Genomic DNA, 16,412 nt, shown 5'->3' on the forward strand with positions numbered 1-16,412 from the left:
ATGTTGAAACAGGATTTTAAGAGGTTACAGCCCTAAAGCAAGGTGATTCTGACAGTGTGTCGTTTCAGTTATGTGAAAACAAAATGATGCTATGTGGGAATATTTATTTGGATCTTTTTTTCTCCCCAATATTTAAGGTAGCTATGTTATGTTTTCAGTTTAGCATTTTTTTCTTCCTCCGAGTTAATAAGACAGGAGAAGCTTTCAACAAACTAGAATGGACAGGATGGTCAAGAATAGAGTAAAACCGACTCAACGTGTAGATCCATAAATAAGAATGATCTTAAATCATTCTTTTCAAGTCAAGAAATTGGCTGGGAATTTTTTTTAAATCAAGTCATTAGAAGAGATACATGAATGTGGTTCCTATATCTGAAAGGCACTGAAGCATATGAGGTCACCATCAGTGCACAGAGGGGGCTATTTGTGCAGTATTTTATGTTGTTCCTTATCGGCATGAAGCATTGCTATCTTTCAAACCAATGAAAACATATATATGGTGCAGGTTAACTTTGGTTCCTCTTTAATTTTTCCAATACATTTGTACGGTACTCACTGAAGAGCTGGTAAAACAGTGGTTCTCAAACTTTTGTACAGGTGACCCCTTTCACATAGCAAGCCTCTGAGTGTGACTCCCCCTTAAATATATAAACAAGTGTTTTTAATTTATAACACCATTATAAATGCTGGAGGCAAAGCGGGATTTGGGGTGGAGTCTGACAGCTCGCAAACCCCATGTAATATCCTTGTGACCCCCTGAGGGGTCACAACCCCCAGTTTGAGAACCCTGTGGTAAAATAATTTGGGACAGATTGTGATTAGCCTTACACAGGGAAGCAAAATGGGTAGAGGACATAAGAATTCTTTTCTCTTTCATTGCACAAATGGTAATAACAACTCAAGTGTCTTGTGCTTAGAGAGTGCTAGCCCGCCTAAGGGGAACACAGAGAGACAGAGCTGGATTATTATCTTCCCCACTCCTTGTACAGCCAGTAGAAGTGGCATGGTTTGAAGAAGGAATATTGCTGCCATCTTTGAAGGAGTGTGGTAGCAGCATCCATCTTCGAGCACTAGTGGAACATTGTGCTGTTTCAGGCTCAATGCTTCTCAGAACTCCCTCTGAGCTGAAGCACCTCCAAACACGCACTAACAAGGGCTGTGGCTTAAAGAACTCCTCCTGCTTTGAAAGCATACCTCTGCCTGCAAAGAGTTGACCTACCCTTACTGTAAATGAAAGTGCTGCTCTATTTTTCCTACCCAGTTTGTTTACTGTTTGTATATAGCGAGTGTCACTGTTTCCTGTGTCAAGCCAGCTAGGGCTTTATTTATTTATTTTGGTTCTGTGGATTTTTCACACAGCAACAGGGCAAGGGAGAAGGAGAAGAGATTTAAAAAAAAAAAAAGAAGAAAAAACTAAAATAGGAAAATATTATTGTAAAAACCACAAAAATTGGCAGTGGGACTCTGGGACTGGTTTAGTATCAGAAGCTACTTTTAACTCATTTTTGAAACTGGTTAGATTTCAGAGGGATGGTGCCTTTCCGAAGCTGCAATTCTGCCCTTTGGGTGGAATGATTACACAGTACATAGATGGAGACCAGCATTGGTGCTCAAGCCTGAACTCCCGTGACACAAAAGAGAGGGAGCTGCTGTGAGGGATTTGGTTCTCCGCTTTGGTCAATAACCAAATAAGACCTAGCAGGACGAGCTGCAGGACAAGGCTCATCTTTTTACTCTTGCTGTGGATAGTGCCGCTAGTTTTGTCCTTGGCGTGCTTGTATTTGTTTGTATCTTCTTCTTTGCTTCTCCGCCCCCAGCAGTTTTTAAAAGCCAAACAAAATTTAGCTGTAATTGTTTTCCATGTTTCAATTAAAGTGAAAAAAATCAGCCTCTAATATAAAAGCATTGTTTCCTTATTGGCTGTGTCTTATTGTCACTATTAGCTCTCTGGAACACATTTCTAAGTAAACATGAGGTTGTTGGGCCCCAAAGAGTGAAGGATTAGACTTTAATTTCCACATCATGCTGGAGCAGTGATATATCACTCTTAGGTGCTGGAGCAGATCTATATCACTCCTGGGTCATTGGAAGGGCAATGACAAGGGACTAGAAGGAAGAACCAACAGCTGCATGTATTATTGGCATCCCCATTTCCTGCCATTTTGGAAACAGAAAATCCATTGTTGGAGTGTGACGGAGTGTGAGTGGCTTAAGGCTGACTCCGCACTCTGTGCACTTGGCAAGTATCCCCACATGGGCCAAATTGAGGTGATAATTGATTAAGGACTGGATGATTCACCAGTTAACAAGGTGATTCAGCACCTCAGTTGAGGACAGTTAAAAGAGAAACGGGAGAAGGAAGAGCTAGAGAAGCCCATGATTGTAAGGAGGGAGTGATTCCTCTATCTTATGCCTAGTGAGAAGGTAAAAGACTTATGGGGTGGGGGGTAAGGACTTGTTTAACACCCCGTAGATAAAGCAGTTGGTGTTGAACTTGGCTGTGGTGTTTGCAGCAAGGAATCCAGTGTGAGGGAAGCCTACTCTCTGACAGAGAACAAAAAACTGCTTAACAAAGATTGAGCATGGTTCATAAGTTCATGGTATATTTTACCTTGTGGGATATAAGCTTGGGTCTATATTGTTAACAATACAGAAATGATTAATGCTTATCTAATACCACGGATTCTCAAGTTCAGGAGCAAAGAAAGTTTTTGATAGGTCAGCTAGACTGCATTGCCTGCCTAGTAATCTTCCAGGCATGTTCTTGCTGTCACATGATGAAGCAAATGTTTAATAATTGTAGACTAAAATTAATGGTGACAAGATTTCTTTAAAGCCTGCATTAAAGGTCATGAGCTGCTCTTCTAGAGGAATGGAAGAACTTCAGAGAGTGGAAAGCAGGAAAAAATATGCAAAGGATAAAATACCCATTGACCCAATTCTTCAAGGAGCTACATGTCTATGAAGAGGTGCGGAAAACGTCCATGAAAGTTAGTGTGAATCAGAGATACTTAGTACCCAGAAGTGGAGTGTACTCACTACCTCACAAACTCAGGCCTGTTATGAGCCTTTTTTCCCAAAAGGTCAGTCACAACTACACTGCTGCAATTTCCTGAGAATAAGGCATGTTCCATGCTAACGTCCACTGTGGGACAAGCTACTCAAAACAGATGGAGGGGGCAGTGGGGAATCTGGGCAATAACCCAGATACTCCTGTCACCTCCACACATGCTACACCCTAGGAAGGTGGTCCAGGTTGCTGGGGAGCTTTAGGGCAGGCCTACACTACAAATTTACATCGGTGCAGCTGCAGCATGTCTGGTGAAGACGCTCTAAGCCAATGGGAGAGAGCTCTCCTCTTGGCTTAACTCCACCTCCTGCGAGAAGCAGTAGCTGTGTTGGCAGGAGAAGCTCTCCCGCTCACATAGCACTGTCTACATGGGGGATTAAGGTCAGTATAACTACGTCACTTGGGGTGGGGTGGATTTTTCACACCCCTGAGCTAAGTAGTTATATCAAAGTAAATGTGTAGTGTAGACCTGACCTTAAAAGGCGTTGGATCAGATATGCTACCCCAATACAGCCCTGTGCCTTAATGGCACAGTCTGGCTCTGTACACTGTATTTGTAGGCTAAATTCTGATCTCATTGAAATCAATGCCAAAACTCCTATTGACGTCCTAGTGGGAAACGAATTAGAGTAATGTACCATCCAGTAAAAATAGCCAGCCACTTGAGTACTGTGATACCAGTGATGATTTTCTTTTAAAACCAAACTTTGTTGTAATATCAGATTAAAAAACAAGCATCCCAGATATCCAATTAGGTTGCATCATAATGGGAATAGAGCACTGTAGTGGTAGATGGGCACTTTGCTATGCGAGAACACATGCACTGGATGTACTAGGCTAGGAAGGACAGTAAATCCACCCAAATAAGGCATACGTTTTTAACAGTGAGTGTTATTAACCATTGGAACAATTTACCAAAGTGTTTGGTGGATTCTGCATCACTGACAATGTTTAAATCAAGACTGGATGTTTTTGTAGAAGTTATGCTTTAGGAATTATTTTGGGGAAGTTCTATAGCCTGTGTTATACAAGAAATCAGACTAGATGATCACAGTGGTCCCTTCCAGCTTTGGAATCTATGAAACAGACACAGATCAAACAATAAACGTTTATTTTGAGTAGGTGGTGACCTAAATTCCTCTCCCTATTATCCCTCAGCCAGTGTACCCAAAATGCCTTTCCAGTTGAAGGCAGCTGGACGAGACTCCCTGTGAAACAAGTCCATGCCACTGCTTTGCTAGACAAAGTGGATTGCTCAAGAGCAACCAATGTAACTGAGGGAAAGTTTGGCTTGAAATCAATGAAGCCAACAAAATGACACTAGCATAAACCACATGTATCGTACTCTGTGTCCACTGGATTTGCCCTGAAGGTTATATCACTAGTTTTGTGAAATTGTCTTGTTTTGAAGAACATTATATCAACTCACAATGACTAAGAAAGTTTCAGAAAAATTTTTGATAGGCAAATAGTTCCTAAATAGCAATTCTCACACACAAAACTGAAGTATTTTTCTCGGTAGAGAAACGGTATGGTCGTTATAATTCACATGCTGTTATGGTTTGTCATGGATCTGTAGGGTGAGCATCTCTCTGACCTTTAGACGATCTCTCTGAGAGTGTAACCCTTTAGTGCAAGGTCTTCTATTTTTGGCAAGACAGAGTGTAGCGGGTCCAGTACATGGACTGCAGGTCTATACTACTGCTTAAGTCAATATAAATTTAATTGCTCCAGGGTGTGAAAAAGCACTCCTCCCGAGGGAGGCAAGTTTCGTGCTGTCCACACTGGCCGATGTAGTGCTGTAGTGTAGACTTGCCCTTAGACTGGGCCCTGTGGCTTAGTTCTCCTGTTTCTCACCAGGGTTCTTTCAGCAAGTCCAAAAGAACTTGAATTCCTGTCAGAGACGCTATCCTTTTGAGAGCAATGTTAGCAGTGACAGCCTGTTTAAAACAAGCCAGCCGTTATTAATCAAAGGAAAGGCAGTATGTAGGTTCTTAGGTTAGAATGGAAAAGAAAAGCTTGCAAGAGTGTCTATGGTAGCAGCCCAATCTGCCTCTATTGCCCAAGCATCCTGAATTCAAATCCATTACACTTAGGCCTGGGCCACACTAACCCCCCACTTCAAACTAAGATACGCAACTTCAGCTATGTGAATAACGTAGCTGAAGTTGAAGTACCTTAGTTCGAACTTACCGCGGGTCCAGACGTGACAGGCAGGCTCCCCCATCAACTCCGCGTACTCCTTTCGCAGCGCAGGAGTAACAGCATTGACAGCGAGCACTTCCGGGATCGATCCGGGATCGATTTATCGTGTCTAGACAAGATGCGATAAATCGAACCCAGAAGATTAATTGCTTACCGCTGGACCCGGAGGTAAGTATAGACGTACCCTAAGCAGCAGAATTCTTATTCCTGACCCCTGACTATCTCAGTTCTTTGTTTCAAGCTTTAGTCAAGCTGTTTTCACATGTTCTGCCTCCCTTGATTGGCAGTCATTAAAAATGTAATTGTTGCGTTGATTCCAGTATAGTAGAGAGACAAGGTGGGTGAGGTAATATCTTTTATTGGACCAACTTCTGTTGGTGAAAGAGACAATCTTTGGAGCTTACACAGAACTCTTCTTCCATGCTATGTAAGCTCAAAAGCTGGTCTCTTTCACCAGCAGAAGGTGGTCCAATAAAAGATATTATCTCATACACATAGATAGCGTGTAATGGAGGCAAGGGGAGGCTAAGCCTCTCCAAACCTCGCACTGTTGTGGGCGGGGGGGTGAGGAGTGGCAGATTTGGGCCCCTGGAAAAATCTCCCCCCATCATGGCCCTGGGGCTGGAGGAGCTCTCACTCCCCGCTGCGGTGGTAGGGGAATAGAACTTTTCTGGTCTTAGGGCTGCAGCGGGAAAGGGGAGTGGTGGTGAAAGGAGTGAGCAGGGGGCAGGGGCTCAGGGTGGAAAAGGCAGAACGTGGGCAGAGCTGCAGGCATAAGGAGCAGAATGGGAGAGGGGCTGCAGGCTCCAAGCTCCAGCCAGGGCAAAGAGCTCCACCATGCCGGACGACCTCTCACCTTCCCCCTCGTGGCCCCCCGACCGAATTCTCAGCCCCCCCAGCTGGGATCATAGGAGGGAGGGTGTGAGAGCAGCGAGTGGGAGTGGGGCCTTGGTCAGAAGAGGCAGAACAGGGGGTTAGCCTCTTCAATGCGAAGCTTCACCCACTACCCATGCTCATCCACCTTATCTCATTAAAAGTAATGTCCAGTTGTTGGTCTTCCTTTATATCTCCAAGGTAACTCTGTTCATATATTGTTGACAGTCCTTGATAGTTCATTCATACCAACCCAAACATGCCTACCTGACCAACACTCTGATTTCCCTGTCCCAGAGGAGAAATTAACCCCCTCAGTGCTAATTGGTCACAATGCACAAGTAAGTGGGGAAACTGAGAAATTGAAAAGGTATACAAATAAATAATTTGATTTGAAAATATAAGGAAAAAAGAGAAATTAAGGCAACCAATACTGCACCTCAGAGAGCAGGTCTTTGTCAAAGTGTTTTCTACGAACATAAAAAAAAAGTTCTTGTTCACCAAAGTAGGTTAGGGGATGTTTATCCATCCATTCCATTGATAGTAGAAAGCAGTAATGTACATTAGATACCAATATATTTTATAATACACCCCCACACACACACATACCGTTTGTCAGAAACCGGATAGTGCTAATAGGGCCAAATCCAGATTCTCCATAACTGCTGTGCTCCCTGACAGCAGTGCTGTTTCAGTGCATTGGGCAGGCAGGGTGCTGAGCCTTGCACAGGGGCCGTGAACCATGGATCTCATGCTCACAGATGAGTTTAAGCTGGCAGAAAGGGGCAGAGGTGTGACTTGTGGATCCACCAGCTATTCTCCCTACCTCATGGAGCACTGCTGGTGTTATTGCAAATAGAGCAGCCATACAGTACCCTAGGGGAGAGGGCACTCCCTCCCTGGTCCCGGTGAAGATCCTCAGTCTGCAGCTTGGTTATCTAAGCACCAAGGCAAGGGTTTGTCCCATGATACCTAGTGTACAGATACCTGTACTTAAACAAGCACCTGACATCCTCCATCACAAAAGGACATGATCTTTCAATCCCCCCCCAAGATAAATTACTTTACATTTGGTAAAGGTAAAAGGAATAAGAACCTTGTATTCAGTTTGATTCTTCAGGTGTGCAGATAGTCTGTGACCCATAAGAGGAGAAGAAAGGCAGCTAGAGAGCACAGTGGGATAGTGCTCTAGCCTTTTTGTTTTCTGGAGATTTAGGAACTGCAGAACTACAAAGGGTTAACATTTGTTCCGTTCTTCATAGTGTTAGTCATTAGGGTTACATTCTCTTCTGGCTACATGTGTATCATAACTCAAACTGGCATCGGAGTGTTCTGTAAAACCAAACCCAGGGATGTCTCAAATCTGTGTTTCATAGAACCCGAATGCCAAACTTTGAGGGAGAGGAATTTGGAGAAATGGCTCCACATTGGACTCATCTTTAAAAAAACTTTTATTGGACATACATGCGGTGTACTGTTAGCTTTTCACAGAAACACAGCACTTCCATATGGTGTTTCTATTATTCAGATCTATTATTAAACTTCAGACTACAATTTGTGTCCACAGCCAATGACCATATTATGGATCTAAATCAACAGTCTTTTTTTGAACTCTCACACTATTATTTTTTTGAGATGAGAAACCATTATGTAGCCAAAATCAGCATGTTTGATTATCATAAGGGACTGTCTGCTAGGGTTCAGAGAAATCTTTGCATTATCTGATTCTAATAATAACACAGCTAATGTAACAATATATTCCAATCTGGCCTGTTATTCCAGGAACTCTAGTGAGGTTATATAACAATAGATAGAAGAAAAAGGGTTGGAACAACGGATAGTCTACTCTCTCCTGACATTCTACTCAGCAAATTACTCACAAAGATTTCTTACAATAAAAGTAAAGAACATTTAAAAAAACTTGTATGTGTTGTTAACTTTTGAAAACTGAAGAATCTATGCCCAGAACAACAATATAGGTTCAAGTAAATAATCACAGCATTCAGCTTTTCCTTATTATTTTTAAGGCACTGTGGCGCTTAATAGATAAATAAAAGAGTGAATGTCACTGTCTTGAAGCACTTACAGCCCATTTATAGAGCTCAGTCCTGCAAATATGTATTTACACAAGTAGTCAGTAATGCTTGCAGTCAATGGGATGAGTTGTACAACTCCTTGTTTGAGTAGAATTTGGCAGCCTGGGCCATAGTTTAAGATGTAGCTTGGTGAGGGAAGGAACAAGCACGGGGTTAAATGTAAACATTAAACTCCTACAATGTAAATAATCTACATCTGAACTACTTCTTCGGGGTACACAATCCCTTCAGTTTCACATATGTGGGGTCCTGTGTCATGGAGGGCAGGCAGCAGGAGGATGTTTATCACTAGAATTAGGTCTGGGTAGGTCCCCAAAATCAGTTTGTGGAACAGGGAGGTGGAATTGTGATGGGATAACACATAGGCCAGGTAACCGGGCTTTGGGCAGTCACGCACTTGGCATAACCCTGGAATATCATCCAACAATTCAGACACTGTTTTTGTTTAGATCACCATGTTATCAGAAATATAAAAGAATGGTAGCCTAGGTCCAAAATAATAATACTTAATACTCATAATTCCAAGACAAAACATTCAGGCCAGATTCTCCCGTACATTCTGGCTGCTTTGCACTGCTCCAATTAAAAAAGCAGCCATATCTAAGTCAGGCTTACAGCTGCTTTGCATCACCAGAGCACGGCAAAGCAGCCAGACCATAGCAGTAAATTTGGTCTTTAGTCTCAGAATGCTCTATAAAGCAGTTATTAAAACTTCAGTCCCTGCAACTGTCATTTAATCCTGAGTTCACCTGCATCTCTGCCACCAGCATACAACACCTTGGTGCCCAGCAGGGGTTTTGGTGCCCAGCAGGGGTTTTGGAAAGAGTACTGAGGGAAGGAATTTAAGATATAGGCAGAGATTTTAAAATTACATTTATCCTGGTGAGTTTACACCTTAAAAGATTGTTTATTTAGTGTCTGTGAGTGTAATTGAATGCTTGCCACACCTACTTCAATCTCAAATTTAATGCAAAATAAAATTACATGTGCTAAAGAAATATCAAAAAGTCAGCTAAGATTGTAATGGTTGATTCCTTTAGCACCATGACAAGAAAATTCTCAATTTGGCAATTAGTATGAAAAACTAGGATTATTGATTAATCTACATGCAATATTAGTATATTTTGTAATTCAATTTAACAGATGTCTTCAGTGGAGTGATGTTGATTTACATCAGTTTAGGATCTGGCCCCAGATTTTTTTTAAACTTTGTCTAAATGGGCACTAGTTATTTGCGGTTCACATGCTTGTAAGCCTGCACTTAGTTGCTCAATTACTATCCTATGTGAATGTTGTTTAGACTTTCACTGGTGTGTGACAACAAAGTGGTTCTGTCATATTGTAATGGCAACATAGAAATGAAGGGCTGGAAGGGACCTTGAGAGGTCATCAAATCCAGCTCCTTGCACTGAGGCAAGACCAAGTATACCTAGGCCATCCCTGACAGGTGTTGGTCTAACTTGTTCATAAAACCCTCCATTGATGGGGATTCCACAGCCATCCTTGGAAACCTATTTCAGAGCTTAACTATCCTTATATTTAGAAAGATTTTCCTGATATCTAACCAAAATCCCCTTTGCTGAAGATTAAGCCCATGACTTCTTGTCCTGCCTTCAGTGGACATGGAAAACGATTGATCACCATCCTCTTGATAACACCCTTAACATATCTGAAGACTGTTATCAGGTCCTGCCTCAGTCTTCTTTTCTCAAAACTTAAAAAGGCTCAGTTTCTTTAACCTTTCCTCATAGGTCAGGTTTTCTAAACACTTTATAATTTTTGTTGCTCTCCTCTGGACGCTCTCCAATTTGTCCACATATTTCTTGAAGTTTGGCACCCAGAACTGGACTCAGCACTCCAGTTGAGATATCCCCAGTGCCGAGTAGTGAGGGACAATTACATATGAGGCTCCTGTTAATATGCCCCAGAATGATGTGACACAAGAAAGCAGCATGACGCCCCTCAGGAAGTCTGGCATGCACAGTTACCCTTATCTAGTCTTTTATGGCACAGCTGAAGTGTCTGAACAGCATTACTCAACTGGTCATGAGTTAAATTTAACTATTCTGTGAATCTTCAGTTCTAAGGGTTTAGTCATCTTTCTGCCAAGGTCACTATGTAATATATTATAAACTAGAGCACTGTGTAATGTAACAATCTGGTTTCCACTTGAAAACGTATATATATGATCTGAAATGCTTACAGGATGCTCTAAAACAGTGGTGGGCAATGTGCGGCATGCGGGTCGTACGCGGCCCATCAGGGTAATCTGCTGGCCGGCCACCAGACAGTTTGTTTACACTTGCATGGCCACCTGCAGCTCCCGGTGGCAGTGGTTTGCCGTTCCCAGCCAATGGGAGCTGTGGGAAGCGGCGGCCAACACGTCCCTGTGGCCCGCACCGCTTCCCACAGCTCCCATTGGCCGGGGTTGCCCACCAGTGCTCTAAAACCATGAAATCATTCACTCTCAAGTCTAAACCATGAAAAATGTTTTAGGTGCTCTTGTGGCTGGAGGCTGCAGACCAGAGGGACTCATAAGGAAATACATAGAAAATAGAGACAAAGTAAATCCCAAGTGCTCTGTCTTGGAGAGGAAACATGGTTGTGGAGTTTAAAACCCATTACAACCAAACAAACTGAGTAGCCCTATCTGAAAGGAAACATAGTATAGTGTTTATTTTTCCATTACAAACCTGAGACCCAAAAGATTTCCTGAGCTCCTAAGATATTGTTCATGCTCATAATGGAGATCTGTTTTTAGAAAACATAGTTCTTGTGATAAATCTAAACAGTCTGATGAATAATATACTGTGTAGGCTTTCAGGAAGTTAGTAGCTATTGTATACCTGTATCACATATTGTCTGGGTGGAAATAACTTTACAATGCAAGCAACCTCATTACGAGACTCTCTTGCTTAAAAACACTGGGCTGGATTCTCTTCTCAGGATAGACTTCATTGAATTCAATAGCGTTAAACCAGTATATAACAGATGAAAATGAAAAAAACAATCAGGCATTCTGTGAATGACATTACAAAAAATTAAGGCTAATATAAACAAGATATTTATAGCACTGGCTAGAATCAACTTAAATGTAAATCCTTCTAGGCTCTGTGTAAGATTACCCAAACTGATTTGCCAGTGTACTTTAAGATTTGCATTGTCATTACTGATCTGCTATTTCTGGGTTTTTCATCAACACAGATTGGCAATTATACCAAACTGGTAGTACTTGTGGTGCTGAAAATCATCTCCTGTGACTAGAGAACAAAGTTCAAACTAAAGTCAGAAGTGAATTTAGGCAAGTCTAAGAAAAATCTAGGGGCCTGATTCTAGTCTTATTAACATGTATCTCAAAAGTAATGCCACTGAAATCAATAAAATTATACCAGTTTTACCACAGTATAAGCGATCAGAGAATCAAGCCCTAAGAATGTCAAAGAAAGTCTAGAGGTTATCTAAGATATCGTTATTTACACCTTCCTCCAGGTCCCTCAAACAGTTTGTTATACTTAATCTCCATCTAAGCTCCCTTCAACTCACTTCTACTTATTATATCTTCAACCGCTTTACATGTTAGTTCTTAATCTGCCTACCTAACCTAACCAAGTCTAAGGGAGTCTAAATTGGCTTAACTCACACAATAAGAGGCCAGAAGACAGGAGTGTAGCACAAAAAGAAACAGGGTGTGTGTAATAAAGTAAGTTGAAGAGGCCCCCCTTACTTTAACTTAATCCTTTTTATGCCTTCTTCTGACTGTTCAGCCTATAAATTACATCAGCTTATAGTCTTACACATTAATAAGTAGGTCTAAGGAAGTCTGAGTTTTAGGGTGACAAAGTTAATATCAGGGAGTCTAACTTATACCTCCTTACTCCTTAGCTCTGAATTTGGCCCTGAAACAGGCCTCAAAATTCATTATTACTATTTTACAGTTCTATTACAGTAACATCCAGAGTCCAAATCATAACTGGGGCCTCATGGTGGTAGGCACTGTACAAATACTTACAAAGACACAGTCCCTGCCTCAGACACCTTACCATAGGTAAGTGACACATGAAAGGTGGGAGGGTAGGGGTATATGTCCAAATATATACACTTGACTATATTTTGCATTTTATAATTGTAAGTAGATGAAGTGAGTGACAACGAATCCCACCTCCCCCATCAAGCCATAACTAACTGGCTGATTTCCTATAGGCATTGAGACCTAGGTGAGTCTCAAAGAGAGATGTGATGGAACAGAGGATAATGACCTTACTGATCAGATCAAGAAGGGAATTGCATACTTGGGGGGGCAGCAAAGAAGAAGACATAGAGATGTTTGTGAGAGAAGCAAACAAACAGGCAGATGGGGCTGTTCTTGGCAGAGAGAAAACTGCATGGGAGGCAACTTGGTAAGAGCAGACATGTAGGGATGGACAGTGTGGTGAAGAACCTTGAAAGTGAGGACAAACAGCTTCAACTTGGTGTAGTTAAAGGAGGTCCAACGGAGAGATTAAACAGGATGTTTCTGTGGTCAGAGTGACATACAGAATAGATTATTTTAACAGCTCTGTTTAGTGTGAACCCAGGAAGGTGATGTGCATGTTAGGGAGGGATGGAGAGGTTGATGTCACGATAATCAAGACTGGAAATGATGAAGAGGGTCTGCAGAAGAGGGTTATCTCAGTTACCAACATTGAACCCAACACGCCACAGGTGAGAAGCTAGAGAATTATCCTAGTTTGTCACATTCCTTCTCAGTCTGTCTCTTAGAAAACTTACACTCAAGGTATATGCTTTTATAAATATTAAGTACAGTCTTATCTTTCAGCTGACTCTCATGTTAAATCAAGATGTGCCTCCAAACCCAGTGTTCTCATTTTTTCTTACAATGAGCCAACCGAATGCTGAATGATAAAATAAAGAGACTGGAAAATTTTAGTTACCAGTTTCCCACGTCATTCCAAGCACTGCAGAATGTAACTCACCTCAGTATGGTTACCTTGTTTTAAGGCTCTATTAAGTTTATAATCAATATTTTGATTCATTGGCTTCCAAAGACAAACTTGTTGACGTGGGTGAGCTTTTCAGCACTCTTGCGTTGAGCATGACGTTAATCTTGGTATTCAGAATGAAACGATGGCTCTTCCTCTTGGCAATAATTCTGCTGTAGATCAAGTGTTCATATAAATAGTTTTACATGCTTAGAAAATGCATCTTTATAATTTTCTCTCTCTAGGTGGGGATGAGATCCCGAAACCAAGGTGGAGAAAGCTCTCCTAATGGGCATTTCTCCAGTTCTAAGCCCATTGTCAGCAATGCAGAGAATGAAAACCTTCAGGAAGATGCCAAGAAAAAGAACAAATCTCATCGAAAGGAAGAGGAGGTCATGGTCTCAGGGACTGTAAAACAACACTTAAAGTCACCGGCACCTGGTGAACGAAAGAACAAGAAATCCATAGAACTTTCTAAAGAGGACTTAATCCGGCTCCTCAGTATAATGGAAGGAGAACTGCAGGTAAATAAAACATCCTCTCTCTTATATAACTCTTCTGCCTTTTCTCCTTGTTACACTCTTCTCTGAGGGTATGTTTGCACTTGGAATTGGGGAGATAATTCCCAGCTCCAGGAGACGTACTCACACTAGATGCACTCACACTAGCCCTCACCAAGCTATTGCACTAAATATGGAGTGCAGCCACAGCAGAGCAAGCAGTGGGACAGGCTTGCTGCCCTGAGTACCTGCCTGTGAGAGACCCTAGGCAGACACTTAGGGATGCTAGCCCCTCCTGCTGCTCATGCTGCCATGGCTACACTATATTTTTAGCATACTTGCTCAATAAGAGCTAGTGCAAGGATGTCTCCTGCAGCTATGCATCACACCCCCAGCTCTAAATGTAGACGTACCTTGAGAGACTTGGGTTTCAACATTGGCACACACAATTAAGACAAAGGGCTCCAAAGGAGGAGTAATGACAAATGAGATTGAGTGGGTTGAGGTGTTTAGTGCAGAAGTCACTATTAAATACAGCCTTATTGAAATCCTCATTAGTGATTTGCAGAGGAATTGCAAAGGAGGGAGGAGTTGCAAAGGAGTTTCAGAATAGAAAGAGAAATACTAAGGGGCTTAAAGAGATTAGACATGTGGGCAGAAAACAACCATATGAGATTCAGATGCAAACAAGTACAATGGGGGAAACAACTCAGAATACAGTTATTCAGTGCGAGGGAGAAACCTGGAAATCATTAATGCTTGAGGTGGCAGTGGGGCAATACATGAAACAATTTAGCCTTTTATACTGCACTTGTGTTTATATTTGTGAACCACAGCAACATTCCAAAAGCTATACCAATTTTCCTGGCTGAGTTGACACATTTACCTACAGCTGGGATGGTGCTATAACAGGGGGAATGGGATTTCTTTTCATAGTGGCATCCCCTCTCTGCATTTCTCCTAAAACTGCCCAGGTGCAATTTAAATGCGGTCAGAGCTTTTATCATCCCCAGCCCCTTCTTTCCAGTGAACCACTATTACACAGCACTTTTTTTATGCCCTGCTTTTCCTGAAAGCCACATTCACTGGACTTTTCCTTTAGTGTTGGACTCATCCCTGTTGCCTCTCCATTAATCCACTGGCAGGAAACAATTATGTTGTGAGTGATCAACCATTGAGAAACCTGAGTTACACCACCACTGCAAAAACATCAGGCCTGAGCTCATTACTGAACACTATTATTCCATCCATATTTCATCACCAAAATACCAAGGCACAGTCTAAGGCGCATTGATTGGTTGCTTTCTTAGTAGATATGTATAAAAGAAAAATAATCTTGTCAGCAGAGAAGAGAAACCAACTTTTTTTTTCATTTAGTGGCAGAAACTAAATTGTTCTTTGTTTTTTTACTTTAATTTGTCACAAACAAAAGGCACCTTTCCAGAGGAATACAACCATAATTTATCTATGACAAATGGAAATAAAGAGAATGAAATTCTGTCTGATTCAGTTTTACAAAAAGTCATGCTATTGCTTCTGGGGCAGAATTTCACTAGCCATGTGTACTGTTAAAAATGGAAAAATTTCACCTTGGATGAGATTTGCAACTATGTTTGAAAATATCAGTGTTAATTTTTGCAAAGCAAAACTGTCACACACAGCTGTAGTGTTGAATGCAGACTGATCTGATTAATCATTTAACATATGTATGGTTTCCTGAAAGATTTAAGCAGAAATCAGTTCAGTGATTTCTATGCATCACTGATGGGGGAGGGATGAAATACACTTTTGTGGTGAAGACACAAGCCTACATGACAGGAGATTTGCTTCTATTCTTGGCTCTGTTGTAGAATTCTGTCTAACTTTGGTTAAGTCACTTACAGCCTGATCCCCAGTGCTTAATTTGTGCTGGGGCTTGCCAGGGCTCAGCCCTGGCACCTCTAGACTTGGCAGTTCATAGCCCCATGCTGGGCCCTTGGACAGCTCTGTAGACAGTGCTGCTGCCAGCCACAGCACAGAAGTAAAGGTGGCAATACACCATACCATGCCACCCTTACTCCTGTGCTGCTGCTGGCAGCGGCACTGCTTTCAGAGCTAGGTGCCGGGTCAGTAGCTGCCACTCTCTGGCTGCCCAGCTCTGAAGGCAGCACAGCTAGCAGCAGCAGTGCAGAAGTAATGGTAACAACACCATACCATGCCCGGTGCTGGCCAGCAGCAGCCACTCTCCCGCCACCCCGCTTGAGCCCTGCCACCTCTTTCATTACAAATTAAGCATTGCTGATCCTGCTCCCATTCATGTAAATTCCTGTAGACTTCACTGGAGCACAGCTGGGTCTTCAGTCTTTGTCTCTCACTTTACATTGAGGGAACAGAAAGATTAAAGGCCCATCCATCCACCTCCTCATATGCCATATCCTCATATGGCAACTGAGCACAATCATCATCTGAACGGCAGTAGCATCCAAAGTTCTCAGTCAAGATTGTAGTCCCATTGTACTAGACACTATTCAAACAAATGAATAGTCCCTGCCACAAAGAGCATAGAGTCTATTGATACTTACCTACCCCACAAGAGGACTGTGAAGCTAAATTTGTTCATGTCTGTGAAGCACTTTGAGATCCTCAGGAGGAAAGTGCTATTGAAGTGGAAAGTATTAATTGTTAATCCGTAGGGTTTTTAATATAGCTT

The 16,412-nt window shown here is 42.0% G+C and overlaps 1 protein-coding gene across 4 annotated transcripts in view; it reads left to right on the forward strand.

Moving 5' to 3' along the window:
• The window catches only part of FILIP1 (filamin A interacting protein 1), a 148,165-nt gene that overhangs the window by 40,910 nt on the left and 90,843 nt on the right, over positions 1-16,412 (forward strand). For 3 of the 4 annotated variants that reach the window (XM_034766189.1, XM_034766188.1, XM_034766191.1), the window contains one exon: positions 13,469-13,747. In XM_034766189.1, the coding sequence (XP_034622080.1) occupies positions 13,475-13,747 (273 nt within the window). In that variant the 5' untranslated portion in view covers positions 13,469-13,474. Of the gene's footprint in view, positions 1-12,268; positions 12,290-13,468; positions 13,748-16,412 lie in introns of those variants that run through there. The other variant, XM_034766190.1, reaches the window with a different exon arrangement.

Source organism: Trachemys scripta, chromosome 3 (assembly GCF_013100865.1).
Source record: "Trachemys scripta elegans isolate TJP31775 chromosome 3, CAS_Tse_1.0, whole genome shotgun sequence".
Classification (NCBI taxonomy): Eukaryota; Metazoa; Chordata; order Testudines; family Emydidae; genus Trachemys; species Trachemys scripta.